At 46.2% G+C, this 26,192-nt stretch overlaps 1 protein-coding gene across 2 annotated transcripts in view; it reads left to right on the forward strand.

The window, feature by feature from the left end:
• Window positions 1–26,192, forward strand: part of LOC120229614 (tubulin-specific chaperone cofactor E-like protein) — a 164,415-nt gene that overhangs the window by 122,775 nt on the left and 15,448 nt on the right. For both annotated transcript variants that reach the window (XM_039228733.1, XM_039228734.1), the window contains 4 exons: window positions 3,149–3,750; window positions 11,010–11,571; window positions 19,666–19,865; window positions 23,966–24,349. In XM_039228733.1, coding sequence (XP_039084664.1) covers window positions 3,149–3,750; window positions 11,010–11,571; window positions 19,666–19,865; window positions 23,966–24,349 — 1,748 coding nt within the window. The remainder of the gene's footprint in view (window positions 1–3,148; window positions 3,751–11,009; window positions 11,572–19,665; window positions 19,866–23,965; window positions 24,350–26,192) is intronic.

The following is a 26,192-nucleotide window of genomic DNA, read 5'->3' on the forward strand; positions in this document are numbered from 1 at the left end:
CTTTGCCACTAAGCCCTTTCAACAGAAACGTCTTAGAGCTAAGAAATAACACACACATAAACATTGCATACCTACCTATAGGCAAAAAACATTACATATTTATTTGTCTTTTTTTTTTAATTTTTAACATTTATTTTTTATTGAGAGACAGACACACAGAGCATGAGCAGGGGAGGGGCAGAAAGAGGGGCTCTGAAGCAGGCTCCAGGCTCTGAGCTGTCAGCACAGAGCCCGATGTGGGGCTCGAACTCACGAAGTGTGAGAACATGACCTGAGCTGAAGTAAGATGCTCGACCAACTGAGACACCCAGGCACCTCTATTTGTCTTTTTAAATCTCTAGTTTCTGAGCTCTTTCGCCCAAGGAGCATGTGGCTACTTCAGTGGCTGTCATCCTGGAGAAAGGCTATGATATTCTTGGTGACCCTTAGCCACACTGGGAAGGGATTAATAGCAGATGCTGTGAATCCTACAGCTGGAATTCTGGATGCATCCATATGTCACCTACAGGGAGAAAAGCTCCAGGGTTTTCCCTGATACCACATCCAGAGGGACCTTAGAATATGTCCCCAAAGCCTTTTTAAAATTTTTAAAAATTGTTTATTTTTTTAATGTTTATTTATTTTTGAGAGAGAGAAGGAGACACAGAATCTGAAACAGCCTCCAGGCTCCAAGCTGTCAGCACAGAGCCTGATACAGGGCTCAAACTCAACAGCTACAAGATCATGACCTAAGTCAAAGTCAGACGCTGAACCGACTAGGCCACCCAGGCGCCCCCCCCCCCCCAAAGCCTTTTTAAAAACCTGCCTCCACATCCTCTCCTGGCCTCTCTGCAGCTTATCTACTGTGATCTCTGTTCCTGTTCCTGCCCTCAGCTTTCTGGTTGCAGTTCATTCCCGGCACAGGGTTACTGAGTATGCCCCACACCAAATCCATTTGGTTGCCAGGCCATGACCACTGTCCTTTCACACTGTGTCCTCCAGCCAGCAGGAAGTGTTCCTGGATTGCTTTCGTACTGCATAGAGCCATTTGGTAGCATCATTGGCGCTAAGTGCGGTAGAATGGGGATGACTTCCTCTCTTCCTGGTGTGATGGCTGCCGAGAATAGCTTCTCAGCACCCCTTTCTGCAGAGCTGGAAGAGTTCTTTTAAATGCCTTTTTAGAGAGAGTCATGTGGACAGAAGCAGCAAAGGAGAAGACGCTTTCCTCAGGTGGAGGGTCAGGGCTCATGCTTGAGACACCCCCAGCACATATCAGCCATACCTTGCATACATGGCTCTGGCAAGAAGGATGGGGGCATGCACATCTGATTAACGGAGACTCAGGTGCTAAGGGGTTAATCTGGTTGGGATCTCGTAGCCTGGGGATTGGACCGGGCAACAGCTGCAAATCAGGAACACCGTATTCCTTGGACTCAGAGACAGACGAACACTGCTTCTGTGTTCAAATATTTTTAACCTACCCTCTTGTCGGCAGAGCCAGGCTGCCCAATTAAATAATTTCACAGAGGCATTCCAGGGGCCAGTGGAAGTTTTATCACTTCACGTCTGTATGTTCCAGACTTTCAGGCAAATTCAGACAACACAATAAGTCATAAAGTGAGAGCCATTTAAATAAGTCATGTTATTTGCTATCACCATAAACCTACAGTCAATGTTATAATGTTCATAATTTAGAGACAAATGTGAAAATCCCTCCATACAGACATATTTAATCAGTGCTGAACTAGCCTTCAACTCCAAAGCCGTATGGTATTGTAGTCAACGGGAGTGGAGATGGTACTTTAGCCCAGAGGAAAAGGATTGGCTTTCAGCGCATAGTGCAGAATCGTGGAGTTGGTACTTGTGGGCAGAGCTTTCATTACCATGCAATTTATTTCTCTGTAGTGTCCTCTCTGTCCTCTCTGTCCTTGGATTGTAAAACACTATCAAGGAGGGATAGTATGCATAGAAGCTAAAGAAAGTTTTAAAAAGGCAAGATCCTATTCTCCCAGGTGATGATGGGAACCTTAACAGATCTTTAGACTACACAGACATGTAGGTAGAATTCCTTCTGGCTCCTGGATTCATCCATGCCCGGGCCAGGTCAAATTCTGACAGACTAAAATAATAAAGAGACATGGAAAGGTTGCCCAGAGCTTGCTCTGGTGTTCATGGTGGTGAGCAGCACATACTGTGAGCATTCTGTGTGCTGTACTTTGTGACTCAGAGACTTGATCTATCAGGGAAGGCTTCTGGACAGAGGGGCAAGTTGAAATGCATCTTGATAAATGGGTAGGATTTGGCTTTTTGAGGTCCATCCAGGCAAGGGAAAGAATGTGAGCAAAGAAGGTGGCAGTGATCATGGGCAGAGGAGGTAGAGGAGGGCAGAGGAGGTAGAGGAGGGCAGAGGAGGTAGAGGAGGGCAGAGGAGGTAGAGGAAGTCAGAGGGCACAAAGAGCAGAGAAATGAAAGGCAAAGAGAGAGCCAAGTTGTAGAGTAAAAATGCCTACATAATGTGAATCCTAAAAGAAGGGAGAGTGAAGAGGGGAAGGGCATACTATTTAATGAGACTGTATTATAGACTTTGTATATTAGGTCTTTAACCCTCAGAATGACTGTACTAGGTAAGTATTGTCCTCACAGATAGTATCCACAGTCTCTATGGTCCCCAAGTGTAAATTCTTTCCAGAACACTGTCTCTCTCCAGAGTCCTTGAGTCAGGGGACTTAGCACTGGGAGATCCAGATTTGAATCTCTCTGGTACTTATGGGCTGGATTAAGTTAAGTCACTGAACTTGAGTTGTCTGTAAGATAGGGATGATAAGATTTTGCTTACCTCCCGGGTTGTTGAGCAAAGTTATGCCAAACTGTCAACAATGGTGCCTGACACGTAGGGGCTGCTTGCTAAGGCTCAGCATCTCTGAATCTTCTATACAGAGAGCTAAGTGCACCAGGAGCACAGAGGCACAAGGGGTACACTGAACCTTTGGTCTCCCCAAATGAGGATGACAGGAGTGCTGAGCACCCAGCATTCATCGAGCTCACTCTGCTGTACGAATAAGAGTACACGTACAGCGTGCACACACTCCCATGCATCAAGCGAGGGCACACATACTCTCCCTGACCTCTGTCCCTTTCTCAAGCCTGTCTTTTTCTTGGCCACCCTCAGCTCTGGAATGCCCGGAGAACAGTCATTTCGAGGAGTGTGTGACGTGCACAGAGACGTGTGAGACCCTGGCCCTGGGCCCCATCTGTGTGGACACCTGCTCTGAGGCATGTCAGTGTGATGAGGGCTATGCCCTACAAGGCAGCCAGTGTGTCACCCGGAGCGAGTGTGGCTGCAACTTCGAGGGGCACCAGCTTGCCACCAATGAGACCTTCTGGGTGGACCTGGACTGCCAGATCTTCTGCTACTGCAACGGCACAGACAACAGCGTCCACTGCGAGAGCATCCCGTGCAGGGATGATGAGTTCTGCATGGAGGAAGGTGGCTTGTACTACTGCCAGCCCCGCACTGATGCCTCCTGCATCGTCTCAGGCTACGGCCACTATCTGACCTTTGATGGCTACCCCTTTGACTTCCAAACCAGCTGCCCATTCATCCTGTGCACCACAGGGAACAGGCCAAGCTCTGACACTTTCCCCAAGTTCGTCGTCATAGCCAAGAACGAGGACCGGGACCCGTCGCTGGCCCTGTGGGTCAAGCAGGTGGATGTGACTGTGTTTGGCTACAGCATTGTGATTCACAGGGCCTACAAGCACACGGTGCTGGTGAGTAGTCATGGGCCGGACAGTGGGCAAGGGGGTGTGAGGATGAGGATCCTGGGTCCATGGGCCAGACTGCAGCTGAATCAGGCTGGCCTAGAATCCCAGGAGAAGCATGGGATGTTGGAGCAGAGAGGGGCCCTGGAGATTTTCTGTCGCTTTATCTTACAGATAAGGGCACTGAGCCTCAGAAAAACATTCTGCCCAAATACAGGCACCAAATTGGGAACTGAAATGGTATCCTTCGTAATGTCGCAGAGTGTATTGGAGGCAGCACGGACCTAGATTCGAATCCCAGCTTGGCTAGGGCTGTGTGTCCTCGGGCAGTCACTCCATCTGTAAAAGAGAACACATGTCTAGCAAGGGCTAGGCGTCTATAAGTGATCCTACTGCCCAAACTACCTCCCCCTTTGTTGAGATCAGGATGGTATTTCCCTTCTCTGGCCTCCCACCTCTTCCAGTCTCCCTGTTGGCCCTTCATAGGATCCGGGACTTCAGGAGTCTTGCACACAGTCGGAGCCCGTCAGGGGCTCTCCTACAATCTCCCTACTCAGTTGGGTGTCCATTTCCTCCTTTTGCCCTCCCCTCCCTTGATAAGGACAGGGGCAAGTGGGGGGTGAGGAGCTCTGTGTGCTTATCATCCAGCCTGAGGACACCACCCCGGCAACAGACCAAGGTTCTGCTCTGGGCACAACTGGGAGCATTAACGAGCTGGCCAGCAGCTTCGCTTTGGGGTTTTGGAGGAGCCGATATGGGGTGTGAGCCTTTTACCATTATCCCCGCTGATTTGCAGCATCATTTATCTCTAAGGGGACTCCTTTTCATCTTGTATACATTCTCTTTTAAAATTCTGAACTGTTACTGGGGAGTTTCCTGAGCAACTTTCCAGATCTCATTCCTTCCTTAGAATCACCTTAACCTCCTTCTCTGACAAACAGAGGCTTCTGAGCTTCCTAATTGTCTGCCCCTTTGCATTTATCTGAAAATGTGCCTTCTTAGCATCTAAGGCAGAGGTCTCACTGTGCCCATGTTTCTTCCCTTCCTTAGATATGATACCCAAAGCCCTGATTGCTTTCCTCAGTGTTTCCCAGAACTGTAGGTTCCTGTATCCATGATGGTATGAATCATACTGTAATTTGGGGGGATGTTCTTGTCTAACTTGCTCAGCACTAGTCATGGGCCTTCTTGAGGGCAGGAGCCCTACTGAATTCATCTTTATGTTAAATGAACTCATAGCATCCACTCACGGCTCCGTACGTTTGTCAAATGGATGAACGAGGTGGCGTAATAACCTTCTCTACTAAGGATCCTAGGACTTTCATTTTGCTGCCGGTCACTTCTTCATCGATCTGTGAGATTAAATGGCCACAGAGGTGAGGTAGGAATACATCAGATGCCTTCCCTTTAGCCGTGTGAGGTTTCCAGTAGATGTCCAGGTTGCTGAAGCTGCCCATGCAATAACAGCCCTCTCCTCCGTGTTATCATCATATGTCTCAAAACAAGCCTATCAGTCATTTTGTCCATGTGGTTTGCATCCTATTTGTCCCTGTCTCCTCATCTGATCTACTTCTACCCTTAAATTTGTACATTTTCATGCGGTTCCTTATCTCCTTGACATTCAGCATTCTTCTACCATCCTACCTTGTAGGGTTATTTTCTTCTTTTAAAATAGAACTTGCTCGGGGCGCCTGGGTGGCTTAGTTGGTTGAGCGTCCAACTTTCGCTTAGGTCATGATCTCACGGTTCTTGGGTTCGAGCCCCGCGTCTGGCTCTGTGCTGACTGCCAGCTCAGAGCCTGGAGCCTGTTTCAGAGTCTGTGTCTCCCTCTCTCTCTGACCCTCCCCTGCTCACGCTGTCTCTCTCTCTCTCTCAGAAATAAATAAAAATATTTTTTAAAAAAAAATAGAACTTACTCACAGGTCCTGTCCCAACCAGTGTATGATGAAATTGCATTCTGCCTTGTGTTACATGCTCTTCGGCATTTAGGTATATGGACTCCTGAGACGTGCGTGCTGTTTTCTGACCCAGTTATTTTCCCACGTACACCATTGGAGCCTCATGAACACTTACTCTTTTTATTGTGCCGTCCCTTCTCTCGTTCGTGGTAGCTGATTCCTTGCTCTCACTGGGAGCCTCTCTCCCTTGCTTCCCGCTCTAGAGCCAAGGCCCTAACAGAGCAGCTCACCTTCCAGGCACATGTCCTTCCCTGGTCTCATGGGATATGGCAAGAGCCATGGGAAGTATGGCAGCTCATCTCTTCCCCCATAAAGAGATGGGGAGGGAAGGAAATATTCATTCCCTGGGGCTACCATCACAAAACATCACACACAAGGTGGCTTCGAGCAACAGAAAGTTATTCTCTCACAGTTCTGGGGGCTAAGAATCTAAAATCAGCTCCTAGCTTCTGGTGGTCATAGGTGGTCCTTGGCCCGTGGCACCATAACTGTCCTCTCTGCTTCGTCTTCACGTGGCCTTCTTCCCTCTGCACCTTCTGTTTCTCTATGACAAGTCTCTCCCCCTTGAAGGACACCACTCATTGGATTTAGAACCCACCCCGGTCCAGTATGATCTCATCTTAATGTAATGACATCTGCAAAGACCCTATTTCCAAACAACGTCACATTCACAGGTACCAGGGGTTAAGACTTCAGCCTATCTTTTGGGAAGGGTGGGGAGGGGACACAATTCAACCCACAACAAGGGGTAGTGAGTAATGGTCATCAAGGAGGAATCAATTAAAGGGGTGGAGGGACGGGGCAGGAGGAGCCCTTGCCAAGGCCCAACTTTCTAAGTCACCCAGATGTCCTGAGTGCCCAAGCTGTGAACTCAGAGTATGTAGCTTCCAAATCTCTGACATGAAGATCAAATTCAGGATGCTTGAAGGTTCTTTTCTTTGGGGGCCTGAGGGATAGATTTAGCATTTACTTTGAATTATTAATATGCATTACAAGATCTGCTTGTTCAATGATTTGCATTTGTTTTTCCCATGATGTTATTATTAGTCACCATCTCTCCCTGAGAAAAGAATAATGGCCATCCCAATGACAGCGTGCAATAAAGTGTGGGGAAAACATGGGTCACTGCTGGTGCTCTCAGAAATGGAGGTGACATGGAAGTGATTCCTTGGGACACAGGGTTCTTCTGTGACTCTGATCTTTTTGCGTAAAGTGGTACTGAAGGATATAGGGAAATCCACTAAGATAAGAGACGCTAGAAATAAATATGATATCTGTATCCCACCTGGAGTTATGGGTGTGGGCCACCAAAGGTGAGCCACTCCTGGGGACAGTACAGCAGCCCACATCTCAGTCACCCACAGCCAGAACTCCTCTGCCCTGTGCCCTGGGCTTCAGCACAGCTTCATGGTCTAGGACAAGGGGAAGGCCTTCAGGACCCTCACAGCCAGTGTCTTTATATCTTACTGACAATCCTGTGGCCACCAGGGAAGAGTGAGGTTTTGAGCATCACCCTGACTCAGTTTGGTTTTGGGGGGCTTATATTGATGCCTATTCTGTGCCAAGCTTTAGGGGGTAGAAAAATGAGTCAAATTCTGAGTTCTGTCCCAAGAGAACTCAGAGTCTAGTAGGAGACAAAGACGTGCTAGTATGTTACGTCGATGTAATGTGAAGTGCTCTGAAAATGTGTCTCGCGGAGAGTCGTGAGCACAGATGGCCTGCGCCAACCTGGGGGGCATAAGGGAAGGCTTTCTGGAAGAGGTAACCCAGAGCTGAGCCTTGAAGGAGTATGTTAGCCAAGCTGACAATGAGATAAAAGTATTCTAGGAAAGGAAGATATTAGTGAAGACCCAGAGGGCTAGCAAAGTGTGCAGTATGGGGGACCTCAAGACAGCTGATGAGGCCACAGAAGCAAATTGGGGCCAGTGGTGTAAAAGAAAGTTCTTTGCTAAAGATCTGGTATGTGGTCTTATTCTTGATGCTTAAGTGTTTGAAATAGATTTCCTGACCCCACCCCAAGCCCTGTTCTCTTTTTCCTCTGGATCTTCCTGCTCATCCATCCGACTCTTCTCCCAACCCAACCTCTCCCTTCCTGTGTCTCCTTTCCCTCTGCTTCCTCTCTCTCTCCATTTGTCACCCAAAGAGAGAGAAGGAGAAAGATTAAGGAGGGGAGGCAGTGACATTGGGAATGGGGGTGGCACTCATGGGGCTTCAGAGGCAGACAGAGGCTGTGCCTGCCCAGCTGAGTTGAAGGTGGTTTCTTTCTCTGGGTGCTCCTGGGCCATGACAGAATTTGCAAGCCCTTTGGTTTGAATCTGGTTACACTGCCTCCCCCAAAACATTGCCTCCTGCTTGACACCCACTCTGTAGCCAAGAATACAGAACACAAGGAGACTCAGGAGGGAAAGCAAGTTGGCACAGGTGAGCCTCTGGGTGCACAGCTTTCAGTGTGGGGCTTCAAGGCAGGTGGGAGTCCCGTAGCCTCCGCTTCCCTCAGTGACCTTCCACACCTGTGTTCTGTGTCTATACCCCTGGGCCTCTTGGTTCACAAAGTCATGCTCCCCAGGCGCCATCTCCGTCCTGTACTTGGCCCCCGAAATTACCTGGGTCACCTCCTCTCTTCTGGGTGTAGAGAAAGAGGCATCCTCTCCCCTCCATAGGCCCCTCTGCCTGTCTATCTCTGTTTTACCATCTCAGGATCTCACCTATTTGTCATCACCTCTCCCTCCTGTGTTAGGGCCTTCTCTTCAACCCATTAACATGTTCGTTCTAGTGCAAACCTTGACCCTGAGTCACCTCCAGCTTCTACTCAGTCTCCCTCCTCCCTCCCTTTCCAGTTTCTTGGAGAGAGCCACCCCTGCTTCTGAATCTCCCATTTGCTGTTGAACTGTGTTGACTTCTGGTCTCCGTGCTCTGCTGAAGTTCTTTTATTATGGCCACCAATGCTTCTTTTCTGCAAAATGAATGGGTCTTTGTTAGGCATGATCTCATGGCCTCTGCCATGAGTGACATTCCACATAAGGTCTTCCATGATCCAGACCCCCTCCACCCTTCCCCGTCTTCATTTCCCACCACACCCAAGGCCACATTTTATGCTCTTGCAGCACTAACTTGCTGTGGATCTTCATATTTATCAGGCTTTTTCTCTCTAGTCGGCCTGTGCTTGGGCTGTGCCCTTTTCTTGGGATTCCTTGTTATTCATCTCATTCCTCCCTGACTGTCTTCCTTTAGGACTAGGTGTGCAGATCATCATCAGTTCTGTCCCCAGGCTGAGTCTGGTGCCTGTGCATCTGTTTATCTTTATCATTGCTTTTATCAGATGATGTTATTAGTATCTGTTTAGGTACTTACCTGTGAACAACTAGGGGCAGGGCCCTGTGCATCTAGCACAGTGCCTGAAACACAGCAGCGCCAAATGAATGAATGAATTCTGCATAGATAAGTATTCACAGAAGAGGAGATAGCTGAGTTACAACATGAAGGGTGAACATTGCCCCACAGAGAGGGAGGGCAAGGGGAAAGATGTCATCGCTGGCCTGGGTCAGGTTCTCTAGAGGCAGAGTCTGACATGGGTATTCTTAGGAAAGTGAAGTAAGCACTAAGAGGACTCAGCAAGGATGTGGTCTGAAGTACTGTCCAGCTTCACCCTGGGCCACCACGAGCTCTGGCACATGACCTGCATACAGAGTTGGCCCCCTGTGATGATTTGTCATTAGAGTGGAGGTCCTAATTTTCTGGGCTTCCATTTGGCCAAACCAGGTGTGAGTTATCATTAGCCCACAGTCACAGTGGCTGAGGGAGAGGGCCCCAGGCAGGACCTAGAAAGCACCACCACACTTGCAGCAAAGGAATTGGCATGGTGAAATGGCACAACTTGGTCCATTTGGGGAACTGCCAAGTGTTGGGTATTGCTGGAATGGGGGAAGTAAGTGGACTGGGTCTGAGAGACATGGGGGCCGCTCTGGGAGAGCCCTTTGTAACATGCTGAGTGTCTTAGACATTTTGCTCAAGCCATGAAAAGGGTTTGAAGTATTGAATTAATGGCTTTCAATTGCATTAAAAAATGGTGGAGTGGCAGTAATGAGTGAATGGAGGAAAGGGGTAATACCAGAGCAGGGAGACAAGTAAGGGAAGTATTCATTAGTCAAGGTGAAGTTGGTAAAAGTCTGAACCAAAGCAGTAGCAGTGGAGATGGGGGAGTTTCAGATAGAGGAGAGATTAAGGTCAGAAGGGAAGGTGTCTCTGGTCAGAGAGCTATCTTTGAACACCCCCAGAGGAACAGTCACCTGGCTCTCTCTCGAGAAGACCAGCTCTCCCCTTCGCCCTCACAGTAATGTCTATGCATCTATCCAGCCAAGGGCTACAGGATTCGGCTCATCTGAATCAAGAAAGGGGCAGTCCAAAGGCAGTGCAGTTCTGGAGTTGTATGTTAAGGGATTTCTTTGTTTTATGAATTAAAAATATAAGAGAGGAAACATGTGTCAAGGTCCCTCTCAGCATGAGGCATTGTGCTAGGCACCTGGCGGGTAACGAGGGGAAGATGGATATAAAGATCAATAAAGTGTGGATCCTGCCCTCAAGTTGCTCATGATCTTGTAGGCGAGACAGAAATGCAGACAACTAACCAGAATATAAGGCAGATTGTGATGTGTGCCACCTCAACAGCAGTGTACAGGTGCTTGATCTTGGCCAAAGGTGAAGAAGAATACGAATATAAATAACCTTCTGGTTGCCCAGATGAGAGGGTGATTAATTCTCACAACAGGCTCAAACAGTCTTGCTTTATAGGACAGGTGACATCTGAGCGGGGTCTGGGAGGAGAGAGGGAGGCTGACGGGTGAAGAATGGCATCCTAGGTAGAGAGACCAGCAAAGTCAAGTCATTCGTCATAGGGGGAAAAATCCCAAAGGGATTAATAAACTGGGTCTTACCTAAAACAAATCCACAGCAGAGCTGGAAATAGAAACACTGGCGTTTTAGATTTCGGTCTTTTCATCTAAACTTTAATTGAATTCTTATTACCCTCTCATTACCTTGAGAAAACAGTTTGAACTCCTGGGGGAAATAATGCTATGTAAACAGAAGGCACCGAAATAAATAGGTGTATTAGTGTACAAAGGATAGTCATTTAAGTCTGTTCAAATCCTAATAATAATAGTTGACTGTCATAAACGACACTGCATGCCAAGATTGCATTCAATCCGCTGAGACCCCCCTCTGGGGCTGCTGCTCTCAAGACAGATCATTAGGAGAAGTGGGCGTTCCCTGGGCTGACTATATTCCTCCATTGCAACCCTCTCTCTCCTGTAGGTCAACAACGAACGCTTATATCTGCCCCTGAAGCTGGGACAAGGGAAAATAAATATCTTTTCCTTTGGCTTCCACGTGGTGGTGGAAACTGAGTTTGGCCTGAAGGTGGTGTATGACTGGAAGACCTTCCTGTCCATCACGGTCCCTCGGAGCATGCAGAACGCCACCTACGGCTTGTGCGGCCGCTACAACAGCAACCCTGATGACGACATGGAGATGCCCATGGGCCTGCTTGCTTCCAGTGTCACTGAGTTTGGGCAGAGCTGGGTGAAGAGGGACACTTTCTGCCAGGTTGGCTGTGGGGACCGCTGCCCTGCATGTGCCAAGGTGGAAGGGTTCTCCAAGGTGCAACAGCTCTGCAGCCTGATCCCCAACCAGAATGCCGGCTTCACCAAGTGTCACAGCAAAGTCAACCCCACCTTCTTCTATAAGAACTGCCTGTTTGACTCCTGCATCGATGGCGGCGCAGTGCAGACGGCGTGCAGCTGGCTGCAGAACTACGCCAGCACCTGCCAGACGCAGGGGATCACCGTGACTGGCTGGAGGAATTACACATCCTGCTGTGAGTCCTTCCCTCCCCCTCTCGCCTTGTCTTGATTGCCTGTGGGTGGACCAGTATTCCAGCCCCATAGAAGTCTACTGAGCAATCGAAGGATACGCATTTAGACTTGAGTGTGACCTCTAAAACAAGATGTGTAACCTCCCAGAGCCTCCATTTCCTTATCTGTGAAATGGGAATGTTACCTCCCATTTCATGTGTCGCTCTGAGGAGGAAATAAAGTCACGTGCATACAGCACAGAGCACCACATTTGGCATTTGGACTCAGCAAGGGCACAGCAAAATTTTAAGAAAGGAGTAATGGGGGAAGAGGTAGTGAGGAGGTTCGTTAGTTTGTTCTAGAACCTCACAGGCTCCTCCCTGTGCTGGTAACTTACATGCTTTCTCTGTGCCATTCTGTTTGGCTCATATATGTCACCTATCAATCTTTGTGTTTATGTAACAGCAGAAGGTTAAAAGGACTAGCAGAAGAATTAGAGCCTCTGGATTCTAGCCTTGCTCTTTCCTTAAGGGCTGGTGTGACCTTGGAGCATGTTGCTTTTCCCCCCTGGTTCTTGGTTTCCCCCTGATAATGCTGTGATAACACCTGCTGCCCACACCCTTCATGCTACAGAAATATCCAGAAGATCAAATTAGGTAATTGTACGCATAACACACTTCGTGCATGCCAAGTGGTGGTGCTGTTATACTAACGCTTGCTCTGAGCCAAGCCCAGTGCTAACCACTTTATCAACATTATCTCGTTTATTCTCCTCAATAACCCAATTAGTCAGGGAGGAACAGAGACTCAGAGGAGTTAAATAACTTGCCTAAGGTCATATGATCTTGGTGGCAAAGTCAAGATTTGACCTTCTAACCCCAAAGCTCTTGCTTTCAACTCATATACATGATGCTGGTGTTCTATGTACTGGAACACATAATTTGCCTGCATTTAGCACATTGTAATAAGAAAAGATTGGAAGGAGAAACCACCAGTGGTTTGGCCAGTCTGCCTTGGTTCATTTTCCCATCTCCATCTCATTAGCTATGGCAAATTTCTTTTGGGCCTAACTGTATGAAAAGGCTATAAATGGATGCTGAATGCTCAACGCTCTAAATAAGTGATCCAGTGGGGGTCCCAGAGAATAAACCCCTTTCCATCCTGAGAAAGGGGAGAGTTGGATGAAAACCCAGTAACAGTGCTGTAGTTCGATGCGCACACGGCTAGTTTATATCCCACATGATGAGATGTCAGACATGGGGGAAGGATGGGAGGAAGTAGGGAGAGGGAGGGAAAAGATGCCAGTACCATTTTATCTAGGCTCAGTCCTGAGAGAGAGGTGGTGGGGAGGATGTCAGCGGGAGTGACTATCCAGACTAACTGATCTCTGGCAACTTCAGTGAGATAAATACGCCTGTAAAAAAGTCAGCGTCTGGATACGTCCCCGGAGCTACCCTGGATTCATTGGGGTCGGCATGGTAGAGCCCGAGAGCTTGTCTTCACCTAACTCAGAAAACCAGGCTTTGGACTCAGGGGCCTAGAAACGGGGCAGGATCAAGAAACTCCTCTGGGAAAGAGACCACCTGCTTCCTCTAGAGACCTGCTCTAGGGAGTTCTCTCTTTTCCTGTGGCCATGTCATGGCGACTGTACCACTCGCTGGGGTGGCTGGGACGGTCACCCAGGGCATTGTATTTGCCAAAAGCCATTGCTTCTGGCTGCAGTATGCAGAAAAACCATAGGCAATGACTGTTTTTGGAGGAAGCTAATGTCAGGGACTCTCACCTTAAATTACGGGTCTCCATTTTTGTCACTCATGGGAAGGAAAAGGAATGGAGTTAGCAAGCCCCTTCCTTACCTGTGAAGAAGAAAGTCTCCCCCTCCTACATCTATCAAGCCTGAACCCATAGGGCTAAAAATGTGCAGGCTGCAGGATGGGGAAAGGGTTTTGAAAAGAAGACTCTTTAGGATACAAAGACCATTTGTTTCTTGCACTTCTGCCTCTCCACCAGCAACGCTCTTCTCTCCCCTCCTCAAAGTTCTGCACAGACTTTGATTGCCTCCTTTATATATAGTCATGGGCACTCAGAGCAGAGTCTGTCCTGTTTTACCCTTGTCCTTCGGCCCCATCTCTGCCAAGACCAGTTGCCTGCCAGCAGGGCTTAGACGGATGCCTCATGGCCAACTGTCCTCATCATTAACGGGGGTAGACTTTCCCCTACCTTGGCATTTCAGGATGGGAGGGGAGTAAAGATCCGAAAGACAGCTTCTGTTGAGATGGATGATGGTAGCGACTAGGAAAAAGAAATGCTAAATTAAGAGGAAAAAAATTGTACTTTAAAGGAGGTATGTGGGTGGGGATAGGGGGCGGGCACAGTTGGAGGCAGCTGAGTTTTCCATTTTGAATTTCAGAAGCAGAGAAAAGCCGCAGGAGACGAAGTCCTAACTCAGCCATTCAATCCGAGAGATTGGTGAACACAGAAAGCCTGTCGTGAATAGGGTTGTTAGTAACTATATCTGACTCGATGTTAACCTCTGAGCAGTGAGGGCAGGGTTCCCATCCCCTGCCCCCCACCTGCAAGAATTAATCCAATTCAACATTCACATGTTGAGATGTGAGAAATCGTGTTTTCGGGGAAAAAAAAGTCTGAAATTGTCTGTTAAACTTACCCCTTATTGGTGACAAGGTAGAATGCTGTTGTTTTTTAATGATATTGGCTATTCCTATCAATGTGATAATTTATTACTCAATTACCACATTTGTAAGTGCATTGGGTGCAAGTTGGACAAAGGGGAGAGGGAGGTCAGTTGTCTTAATTACTAACCTTTCCTTAACATTCAGTCAGCTGAGTCTATCATTTCTTCAGTCCCCTAATGGGATACTTAAATTAGCTTTGTAGATGATGAGTCTGCAGTAAGCAGGAGGAGAATAAAATCATATGCATAACAGTGACTTGGCTCTGACTGTGTGCCAGGCACTATTCTAGGTGCCATATGAGTCCTCACTCATGTTCTCCTCCCAACAACCCTGTAAAGCAGGTACTATTAATAGTCCCATTTTCTGGAGGAGGAAAGTGAAGCTCAGAGAAATGCAGGAACTTTCCCAAGGGAAGTGGCCACAGGCAGCGCTCTTTATCTGGGTAGTGCTGCCTCTCCGACCCTGACAGATCGGGGGCCCCAGGGACTGGGGACCCCCCAGCTGCTATAGCAGGTGTACAGGAGGACCTCTACAGGATCAGGTCTGTGGGGGCCACTGTGAGAATTAAATGTGATGATGGCTGGTGATCTGTGCCACCCCATGCTTGACACCTGGTGAGCGCTCAGTCAGAGCTGAGTGTCATTTCCATTCTCCCTTTTATCCAGTGTCCTGGGGCCAACGTCTGGTAATTAACGGTTCTCTTACACAGTTTTCGACAGATTCAATTCATTCTTGTTGAATGAATTCTCCTACTACAACAGTCCCCACCATTGAGAGCAGTAGCTGTCATTGAGGTCCCAGGCACTGGACCAAGAGCTTTGCAAATTACACCTCATTTTATCTTAACAACTACTGGATGAGGGAAATGTTATCTCCATTTTACAGAGGAGGAAACAGAAGTTTAGAGAGTGCAGGCAACCCAGCACAGGTGACACTGCTAGTTAGTCGCAGAACCAGGGCTCAAACCAGTCAGTCCAATCCCCCGGCCCTTGTCCATTGTATCGTACTACATTGCTTTTAAGGGAGAATCCACGTGTCCTGCCCAACTGGGGCACATAGGCTAAATAAATCAGTGCACTGCCCAGGACAAGAGTCACCTTGATGATCACAGTAGAAGTCCAAGGGTAGAGGCATCATCCCCCTGCATCTCTTGGGTATATCATGTGGGTGGAGACAATCCGTATTAGGAATTGTAAAGGTTGCTTTCAAGAATCAAATGTTTCTTAACCACCTGCCCTGATCTCAGCGCTGTTCTTGACATCGTGGAAGAATCAGAAGTATAAAATAGTTTAGAGTCTTGTTGGGGACATAGGATCAGCATCCTTGCAACAAACAATAGGCTAATTTGGTAGTGTATCTTCTCGGATATGAAAATGTATTGTAGAGCTTCAGTAACAAAACCAAGTTAACACTGGCTCATGAACAGTAAGATCAACCAGTGGGAAGTTGAGAAAATCCAGAAATAGGCCCAAACCCTGAAGAAAAATTAGTATTCAGTAAAACTGGCATTTCAAATTACTGGGGGGAAAATGTATTCTTCAATAAATAGGAAAGGGACAAAGGATAAAATAGAAGGGAAGGAATAGCTAAATCTTTCTTTCACTCCTCACTCCAAAATAAAATCCGGACAGAACCAAGATCAAACATAAAAATGTTAAGTTATAAGCGCACTCAGAGAAGACAAAGGTGTTTTCATCTTTGTTTTTGTTAACCTTTGTAGTAGAGAGGACCTTTTTCAGCAAAATGCTCTAAGCCATACGAAAACCCTGAGAAATTTGACAACTTTAAAATTTTAAATTTCTCCGTGGCAAAAAAAGCATAATCATATACAGAAAAAGATATGCATCTTTTTCATATACAGGAAAAGAGAAAAAGAAGAAGAAGCAACTTAAGAGACAAAATGGTCAACATTTCCTAACACATGACAGACAAAAGTCTATTTTTATTTTTAAAAAGCATTTACAGGGGCACCTGGATGGCTCAGTCAGTTAAGCGTCCAACTTCAGCTCCGGTCATGATCTCACGGTTCGTGGGTTCAAGCCCCGCGTTGGGCTCTGTGCTGATAGCTAGCTTAGAGCCTGGAGCCTGCTTCAGATTCTGAATCTCCCTCTCTTTCTGACCCTCCCCTGCTCACGCTGTCTCTCTCTCTCAGAAATAAATAAAACATTTTAAAAAAGTGTTTTTAAAAAGCATTTACAATTTAATAAGAAAAAAAGTTCAACAACACAAAATGTGCAAAGGATATGAAAAGGTAATTCACAGAAGAAGACATATAAATGGATTATAAACAAATGTAAAGATAATCAGCCTCATAAATAATGGAAACTAAGCATAGGTCTAGTAATTATTTTTCCAATCTTTTCCTGTGGCAAAATACATAGAACATAAAATTTACTCTTTTAACTATTTGTAAGGGTACAGTTCAGTGGCCATTAAGTACTCACATTGTTGTATTCACATTGTTGTGTAACCACCACCACCATCCCTCTCCAGAACTCTTTTTATCTTGCAAAACTGAAACTCTACACCCATGAAACACTAACTTTCCAGCTCCCTAACCACCCCAGCTCCTGGCAATTAACTGTTCTGTTTTCTGTCACTATAAACTTGAAGAATTTGGATACCTCCTATAAGTGGAATCATAACAGCATCTGTCCTTTTGTGGGTGTTTTTTTTTTTTCACTTAGCATTATGCCCTCAAGATTCATTCATGTTGTGCTATATTGCAGTTTCCTTCTTTTTTAAGGGTGAATAATATTCCACTGCATGTATACACCACATTTTGCTTATCCATTAATCCATCCAGGGACTCTGGGATTGCTTGCATGTTTTAGCTATTGTGGAAAATGGTGCTGTGAGCATAAGTGTATAAAGATCTCTTTGAGAAACTTCTTTCAAATTTTTTGAGCATGCATCCAGAAGGGGCATTGCTGGGTCGTATAATAAATCTATTTTTAATTTTTTGAGGAACTTCCGTATTGTTTCCCACAGCAGCTGTATCATTTTCCATTCCAGCCAAATTGCATGTGTTCTTATTTCTCCACATCTTTGCCAACAATGAGTTTTCTGGGTTTTTTAAACAGTAGTCACCCTAATGTGTGTCAGGTGGTATACCTTTCACTATAGTTTTAATATTTATATCCCTGCTGATGAGTGATGTTGAGCATATATTGGGCTACTCATATGTTATTCTCTTTGGAAAAATGTCTGTTCAAGCCCTTTATCCATTTTTTGAATTGGATTTTTTTGCAGTTGTGTTGAGTGTTAAGAGTTCTCTATATATTCTCATCAGTAATCCTATCTATAATGGAGATATACATATGTCATATTCATATATGATATTTAATCTTTGGTACTTCCAAGGATCAGAATGTTTGGTGCTAAAGAGTCTATGAGGATGTGGGAAAGTAAACATCCTCATATAGCCTTGGTGGGAGGGTAAATTGGCACAGGCTATTTAGGGTAAATGTACATAACCTTTGATCCAGTTATGATCATGATCATGATCCATGATCAAAGATACATGTCCAAGGATGTTCACTGCAGCAGCATCATAAACAGAAAATACACACCCATGTAGCAGGGAAGAAACAATAATTCAAGGGTAATGGAAGGAATGGTGTTATGAAAAAGCAATGAGCAGGAAAATATGTATCCTATGCTCCCATTCATGTGATAACAGTGGAGATGGAATCCACACATGCATGTGCGTGCACACACGTATACACACGCACATAGATGGGTGCTTGTATATGCATAGAAGATTTCTGGAAGATTGGACTACAATTTGTTACCAGAGGTTGCTTTTCTGTTGCACTGTTTCTGTTACATGTATCTACCACATGTAGGTACTATCTTTTAAATTGAATGTTTTTAAAACTATAGTAGATAGTGGTTTTGGACACATAAATTATACATCTGTTAAAGTCCATAGAACTGTGCACCAACAAGTCTATTTTTACCATTTAATAATTTAAAATTGTGGGTTTTTTTTTTTTAATTTTTGAGAGAGAGGAGAGAGAAGGGCAGAGAGAAAAAGAAAGAATCCTAAGCAGACTCCATGCTCAGCTTGGAACCCAATGCAGGGCTCAATCCCACAACCCTGGGATCATGACTTGAGCTGAAATCAGGAGTTGGATGCTCAACCAACTGAGCCACCCAGGTGCCCCCTTACTATTAGATATTTAAAAAATAAAATGTGACCTAAATATATACTATATATGGTACAGAGAAGTTCTGATATAATAGTACTTATGCTTTTCATATACATTGATTAAAATAATAGCCTCTATAAAACTTTTAAGCAAACCTATCTTTAATGATTGGCTAACATTGAACACATACGTGCTCAGCACTGTTCCAGGCACGCAGACTCACATAATTCCTCCCACTGAGCCATGAAGTAGGTGCTATAAGTATCTGCATTTTACAGGTAAGGAGCTGGAGCCCAGAGAGGCTATGTGACTGACTCCAGTCTCGTACAGCTGGCTCCAGAGTCACACTCCTCACCAGGACCCTAACTGCCTTCCGTAACAGCATCCACATGCATTTGAAAACTGTAGAACAGGGGCGCCTGGGTGGCTCAGTCGGTTAAGCATCAGACTTGGGCTCAGGTCATGATCTCATGGTCCATGAGTTCAAACCCTGCATCAGACTCTGTGCTGACAGCTCAGAGCCTGGAGCCTGCTTCAGATTCTGTGTCTCCCTCTCTCTCACTGCCCCTCCCTGACTTGCACTGTCTCTCTCTCTCAAAAATAAACATTAAAAAATTTTTGAAAACTGTAGAACATAGCTGATACACCTATGTATGTGCACACATAGCACATACTTGCCTCCTCAGAAATCTGGAGCCCCAGAGGCCCACTGCTTGTGCACTACTGGCTTAGAAAAGATTCTGTGGAAGTTCCAGGATGAAGACAGGTTGCCATTGGTATAAGAGGGGAAGCTTTACCAATAAGAGGGGCCTCCACCGAGGGTTAGAAGAGTAGGGGGTTTGGGTAGGCCAAGCAGATGAGGAGGGCATGCATAAGGAAGCCCAGTGTGAGTGAGGATCTAAAAGCAGGCATAAGTGCCAGGTGCCCCAGGGAGCCAGGAGGGGTGCCTGACTGAAGTCGAGATACATGTTGGGAGCTGAGGCTAAAATAACAGGTTCCAGTGCACCTCAAAAAACAAGGCCGAGCAGGAGACAAAGATTCTGTGAGGAAACTCCAGTAACCTCATCTGCTCTGGGTCTGTGATGTAAGCAGTAAGGAGTCAGGTGAAGGCTTTTCAGAAGGAGAGGGGGTCATAGTGAGGACAGGATGGCAAAACTCACTCCCGGTCAGGCCTCTGCCTCCCCGAGTGGGTAAGCGGTGGCCAGAAGGAAACCTTGAGTACAGTCCTTGTGAGCGTGCGAGGCCTGACATGCGCCTTCTCTTCCAGCCGTCACCTGTCCTCCCAACAGCCATTACGAGAGCTGCGTGAGCGTCTGCCAGCCACGCTGCGCGGCCATCCGCCTCAAGAGTGACTGCAACCACTACTGTGTGGAGGGCTGCCAGTGTGACGCCGGCTACGTCCTCAATGGCAAGAGCTGCATCCTGCCCCACAGCTGTGGCTGCTACTCAGATGGCAAATACTACGAGGTAGGCAGCCCAGCCCTGCCCGGCCCTCCTTGCCCTTGCCCGCTGTTAGATTTCTCTCCGACTCCCAGTTGACTGGTGTCCCCACTTCATTATGAGGAGATGGTGCTTATCTGCGGGGACAGGGCAGAGAGGTTAAGGAGGGGTCAGGTAAGGCTCTTGCTCACTGAGTATCTGGTGAGGAAATGCCCATTTGGGCCTTCCTCACCTTCCGTCCTCTGTCCTTGGCATCAGCAAGGCCTCCTGCACTCTCCCCACCTTGCCTTTCTCTAGGCTCTTCTGATTTCCTCTCTTGTAAATCTTAGTTTGAAAGCTTCTGACATAGCTATAGTTTGGAAATATGGTGGCTATGAATCTGACATTTGTAGCTGTCTTGGTTAAGGACATTTTTAACTGGAAAATATGGCACTCGAGGCCAAGAGGAATGGCCTTTCTTCTTCGGGCTATTGATGCTCCATGAAAGCGTGTGAAGGCTATCATCTCCTCGTGTGCCATTCGTCACTCAGTACCATCTCTGGAAAGTTCTGTCTGGGCTGTTTAATACTGTGCCCTCCCCTCCTTCTCGCCTCTCCTCCCCTCTCCATGGGGGCTTCAGCATAGAGCTGATGAAGATGCCCTTTGTAGATGCCGCTCAGTAAAACATTATATGATAGATCACTGGATCTCTTCCTTTTTGTAGTTTCTAATCCTTCTTTATGTGCCATGATACAAAGCTAGAAAAGGCCCTTCCTGGGGAAAGTATTTAGTCTGTGGTTCTGCCTCAAGCCCAGTCTCTTTAAACGACATGAAGATCTTATACTGGTGAGTTGCCAGGGAACAAGTCAAGTATCGAGTATCTGCTATTTGGAGATCACGGTGCTGCTGAGAAAGAGAAAGCACGTTCCCTACCTTAAGGATCTTAAAAGTCTTTTAAGGAGAGAGAAATATGCACTTTAAAGAAAAAGAGACACTTGGGTGGCTCAGTCGGTTGAGCATCTGACTCTTGATTTCAAGTCAGGTCATGAAGGGTCCTGGGATCAAGCTCTGCCTCAGGCTCTGCACTGACCATGGAGCCTACTTATGATTCTCTCTCTCCCTCTTGCTCCTTCCCCCTGCTTTCTCTCTCTCTTTCTAAAAAGAAAATATTTTTTTTTAAAAAAAGAACACGAGAACAGTTACACAATAATGTATCAACAAGTGAAAAATAACACCCTACAGAACTAATCCATTTTAAATGAAAAAGAATCACAGCATTAGAAAAAAGTCTAATTGAAATGTCTGGATTGGAAATAAATTAGGCAAAAAACAGAGAAAGGCTCCCTTTTTGTAAAAATGCGTTGACTTGTTCAAGAACAACCAAGCTGAGAGTAAATAAAAGAGAAGTCACGTGGAAGGGACTTAGTTTCATGTTCAGTGGGAAATCTGTTTCAGTGTTCTAGTAGAAAGACAGAAGTGGAATAGAAGATTAGAATGAATCAAAGAAGACTTCTTGGGAGGGGTGGGTTTAGAAATACCGATTATTCAAAAATAAATAAACATTGAAAAAAAGAAATACCAATTATTTGAAAGGAAAAGACAAAGCAGGTGAGAAAAAAAATAGCAGAATATTCATTTTCCTCACAGTCTCAGAGGAGAGGTAACCAAGCTCAAGGCTGAAAAAGCACTTTTGAAATCTCGGCTCCCACGTCCAGAGACTTACTGAAATGTTTCCATCCACAGGGTCACCCTCAGCAGGGATCCCAAGGGTCTGTGGCATGATGGAATGGGACCTGGGTTTGAGCCTCATGGAACCACCCCCTGGTGGTGTGACATGAGCAAACTATGTCATTTCCCTCAGCTTCAGGTGCTCTATCTGATGTGTAATAATACCAGCTCACGAGGCTGTTGTATAAATCATCTCCACCACATGCCTCACCTAGTGCTGGCACCTATTCATTCAGTAATTGGTAGCTGCTATTGTTTTTGTTGTTTTTATTCCTTGAGTAGCATTTTGTAAATAAAAAAAATCCAGGCGTGTTAATGAAATGATGCATATGAAAGCCCTTGGAACTCTTCGGAAGGGCAGGTACAGCTCCCAGCAGCTATTAGTGCTATAAACATAATCTGATTTTCATCAGACAGTCAGTAGGTTTTGACAACTGCTTATATCTGGGAAGCAGCAAACTCAGAGAACAAATAACTCACATCTACTTGCCCCAATTCAAACAAGCTTGGGGGCTTGTTTATACAACAAATTTCTCAGAAGTAAAGGGAGAAAGGACACATCTAGCCATTAGCATGTAGAGTAATCACCCAGCTGTCATTGCCAGGTTTAATTAAGGTAAAGAAAGCCATGCTGGGCCCAGCGACTTCACTGGGGAGCTAGCTTTGTGATCAAGTTCTCCTGTGGGATGAGTTCTTTACCCTTTATCATCTCCACATATGCCAGCTTAGTTTTCTCTTTCCACCCATGTAATGTCTGTCTTCTTATCAGAGAGAGGCCAGACCAGCCACTCAATTATTCTGCAAATCTGATAAGGGAAATGAAGTCAATTTGCAAGGCTGCTGGCACCCAGAATATTTTACAGGTCTAGGAGGAGGGAAGACTTGGTTCCGGGAACTTCTTCACTTTGAGAATGAGAGAATCGGCCGTGGCATCTTGAAGTGCATAGCACCGATGAAACTCGTCCTTGAAGATCCTGCTGTTTACCTTTGAATCTGAGTCTTATCTGTATGCGATAGCCAGGATTTTGATAAGTCTGCAGATAAAGCGAAGAGTGGTGACCAGACAGGAGCAGAGGCTTTCTTGTGTCATTAAAACAGCTCCTCTGGATAGCACTGCTCTGTTCCAGTAAACTGAGTCCGTGCCTACATCTGGATGACGCAGTCTGCCTGTTGAGATCATGCCCCACCTGGACAATCATAGCCAGTTTCCAACAGAACTCCTTGGAGTTCTCAGGCTAGAACAAGTGCAAGTTCAAGAGCTCAAACTCCAAGTAGAATTGGGTCTACAGATTATTGCTTGTTTGAGGAAGAATAGGAAATAATAATAGCCACCACCATGGAGGATATACATTGTTAGAGGTATTTTCTATAAGTATATATTTTCTCACCTTCTCAAATGAGAATGAGGGACTCTTCTCCGGGAATAACAGCGGCTACTGTTTATTGAGTGCTTACTCTTTGCCAGGAAACATGCTTTATGCGTCTTATTTAATTTAATCTTCACAGCTACCTGGCAAGACTTTATTATAATCTCCAATTTAGAGCTTAGCAAACAGACACTCTGGGAGGTTGGTGACGCTCCTCAAGGTGGCCCCTGCAGGGTGGCAGGGCTGGGCTGGAAACCCAGAACCCCCGTTCTCTACATCTCTCACTGTGGGGGGCATGTAGGAATGGGGGTACTTGCAACAGAAGTAAATTAGAAGTAGGCAGGTATCAGGGGTGCCTGGGCTACTCAGTCGGTTAAGCAACCAACTTTGGCTCAGGTCATGATCTCATAGCTCCTGAGTTCCAGCCCCACATTTGGCTCTATGGTGACAGCTCCGAGCCTGGAGACTGCTTCGAATTCTGTGTCTCCCTCTCTCTGCCCCTTCCCTGCTCATGCTCTGTCTCTCATAGGTGAATAAATGTTTTAAAAAAATTTTAAGTAGATAGGTATCAGGAAAAAGTTTGGAATGGTGAGTTCAGTGAAATGTTGAAATGGTTCATCCTAGGAATTGGCTATAACTTTCTTTTAACCCATTTAAGATATGAAGGGCCAGTTTTATCATTCTTGTGCAAATTTAAATTTCATCCTCAAAGTGGAGCTGGTACTTGCTGGGATCATTTTCTACCAAATATTTTTCCTCTTCACCTACTTCCCCGAACAGCTGCACGTTCCCAGGTTGGCTGTGATTAGTTCTACAATCCAGCCGTAAAGATTCCTAGTTCTTGATTGAAACTAATAAAGACTAAATTGCATATTGTCTGGTATCTGACTTCCGTGGAACTGATGTCCTATTTGCTTGCTCCCTGTTGCGAATTCCAGCCCCATTAGAGGTAGGCTTGCCCTGCCCACAAGAGGGTCCGGATGGAGAGGCCTTGGGGCCCCCAACTTCACCCACTGCCGGGATTTTAACGCCCGCGCGGCGCCTCTCTTCCAGCCCAAGCAGCTATTCTGGAACAGCGACTGCACGCGGCGCTGCCGCTGCTTCCGGCGCAACCTCATCCAGTGCGATCCGCGCCAGTGCAAGTCGGACGAGGAGTGCGCCCTGCGCAACGGGGTGCGCGGCTGCTTCAGCACCAAGACCTCCTACTGCCTGGCGGCCGGAGGCGGAGTCTTCCGCACCTTCGATGGCGCCTTCCTGCGCTTCCCCGCCAACTGCGCCTTCGTGCTCTCCACCATCTGCCAGAAGCTGCCCGACATCTCCTTCCAGCTCATCATCAACTTCGACAAGTGGTCGGCGCCCAACCTCACGGTCATCTCGCCCGTCTACTTCTACATTAACGAAGAGCAGATTCTCATCAACGACCGCAACACCGTCAAGGTGACGAGCCTGTCGTTACTTCTTGAGAACAGTTCCCGGGGAACCAGGGCGTGGCTAAGGGACCTTCTGGTTTTCCCAGATAACCACGTTTGGGGATGACGGGGTGTTGCTCCCTGGGTTCCTTACACAGATGGCCAGATTTTAAGGAATGGTAGAAAGATTCTGCAGGCATAAGAAATGGCCCTGGTCTAGCCCTTCGCTGACCATTCCGAGGGCCTGGCAGAAAATGTTCAGTTTCAGGGCAGTAATGACAGCATGGGTGCTAATAGAGTCCCTGGTGATAAAATGGTAGATAAATCTGCCCCTGCGCTGGATTAATTTCCAAAACAACATCTCGTTTGTTTTCAAGAGCCTTTAAAAGTGTTCTTGGCTCAGCTCAGCTGTACCAAGGCAAGCTCTTTTAACTCTGCTATCCTTTCTATAAGGCAAGAGAGGCGAGCATTTTCCTGTAAAACTGCCTGGCTAAAAACCTGATCGAGCACCCCCCTCTATCAGAGGGCTCTGTGATGACATAGCAAAATGAAAGGAAATGGGAGACTGGGTATGTGGATTTCTCTGAGCCTGGCTGGCTGGTTTCTGGTGAACTTTAGACTTGCATGTAAACAAAGGTGAATTTCCAACCCACCAGGCTCCCGTATCAGTTGGCTCCCCTTCCATTTCAGAAATACTCTGATCTGATGAACAGAGCTGTCGTTGACAGTGACCCCCCAGCCTCTCAGCTGAACCAGGCTGCTCACAAGCAGGCAGACCTGAAAGATGGAGCCAGTCTCCAGTGCTGTGATTCCAGCCGAGAGGGGACAGGTGGAGAGCCAGGACACACATGGTTCACGTTTTTCAGAATTGAGTGCTATTGTGTATATTCTGCTCTCTGCCATTGGCTCAGATAATCATGCTTTGAGTGTATCTTTATTTGAAGAGTCATCGAATAGCTTGGTGTCCAGCATTAGGTAAAAGACTGGCAGTATTTTGCAAGCCTAAAAGGAAGAGTCTGGATTTTAATAGTGGTTTTGAACGTCAGTGAAAGCTGCAACTGTTTTTGACACTCCCAATTCCTCTTGCAAATTGGCCCACATAGACACAACTGCATTGCTCCCGAATACGGGAGCTAGAAAGGGAAAGTGACCACCTGAGAGAGTAAAACTGACATTATTGCTGAATAAAATACTCCAAGCTGGCCAAAATTGTAAAGAATCACATTTTCGAAACAGGCTTCTGTTTTGCTTTTTTTTTTTTTAAAGAAACAAAAGTTACTAATAACTTCCGGGGGTGAACTCAATTGATTTTGTACAGAAAAAGCGTATTATGTTCTGTCCTAAGGGCTAAGAAAAGAAACTGTTAGAAAGTGGGAAAATGATGAATGCAGAAAATATTGTGCCTATGGGACCTTTTGGGGTGGAGGGGGGAACCTCTAGTCTGGACATTAGACACAAGAAAATAATAAACAATGTTCCCCAAATTCATTTTAACCATGTTAGACACTCCTTAGCACAGGACTGGGATTTCGTTTTAGTAATTGGTTTATGCTGGGGAAAGTTTTATACAAAATCCAGCCATTTGTAGGGAACTATACTTTTCTAATGTTTTTTCATCTTTCTTCCTCCATATTTTGCCTCTTTGGGAGGAACTGTGGTCAGTAAGATAAGCAAATGCCCTTACACTCTAGGGTACTGGTCAGCAAACTACAGAATTCGACCAAATCCACTTGCTGCCTATTGTTTTTTTAAGTAAAGCTTTATTAGAACACAGCCTCATTCATTTAATTATCTATCCTCTGTGGCTGTTTTCATATCATGATGGCAGAGTTGAAAAGCACTAGAAATGATATAGCCCACAAAGCCTAAAA

Source organism: Hyaena hyaena, unplaced genomic scaffold, assembly GCF_003009895.1.
Source record: "Hyaena hyaena isolate Hyena2069 unplaced genomic scaffold, ASM300989v1 scaffold_34, whole genome shotgun sequence".
Lineage (NCBI taxonomy): Eukaryota > Metazoa > Chordata > Mammalia > Carnivora > Hyaenidae > Hyaena > Hyaena hyaena.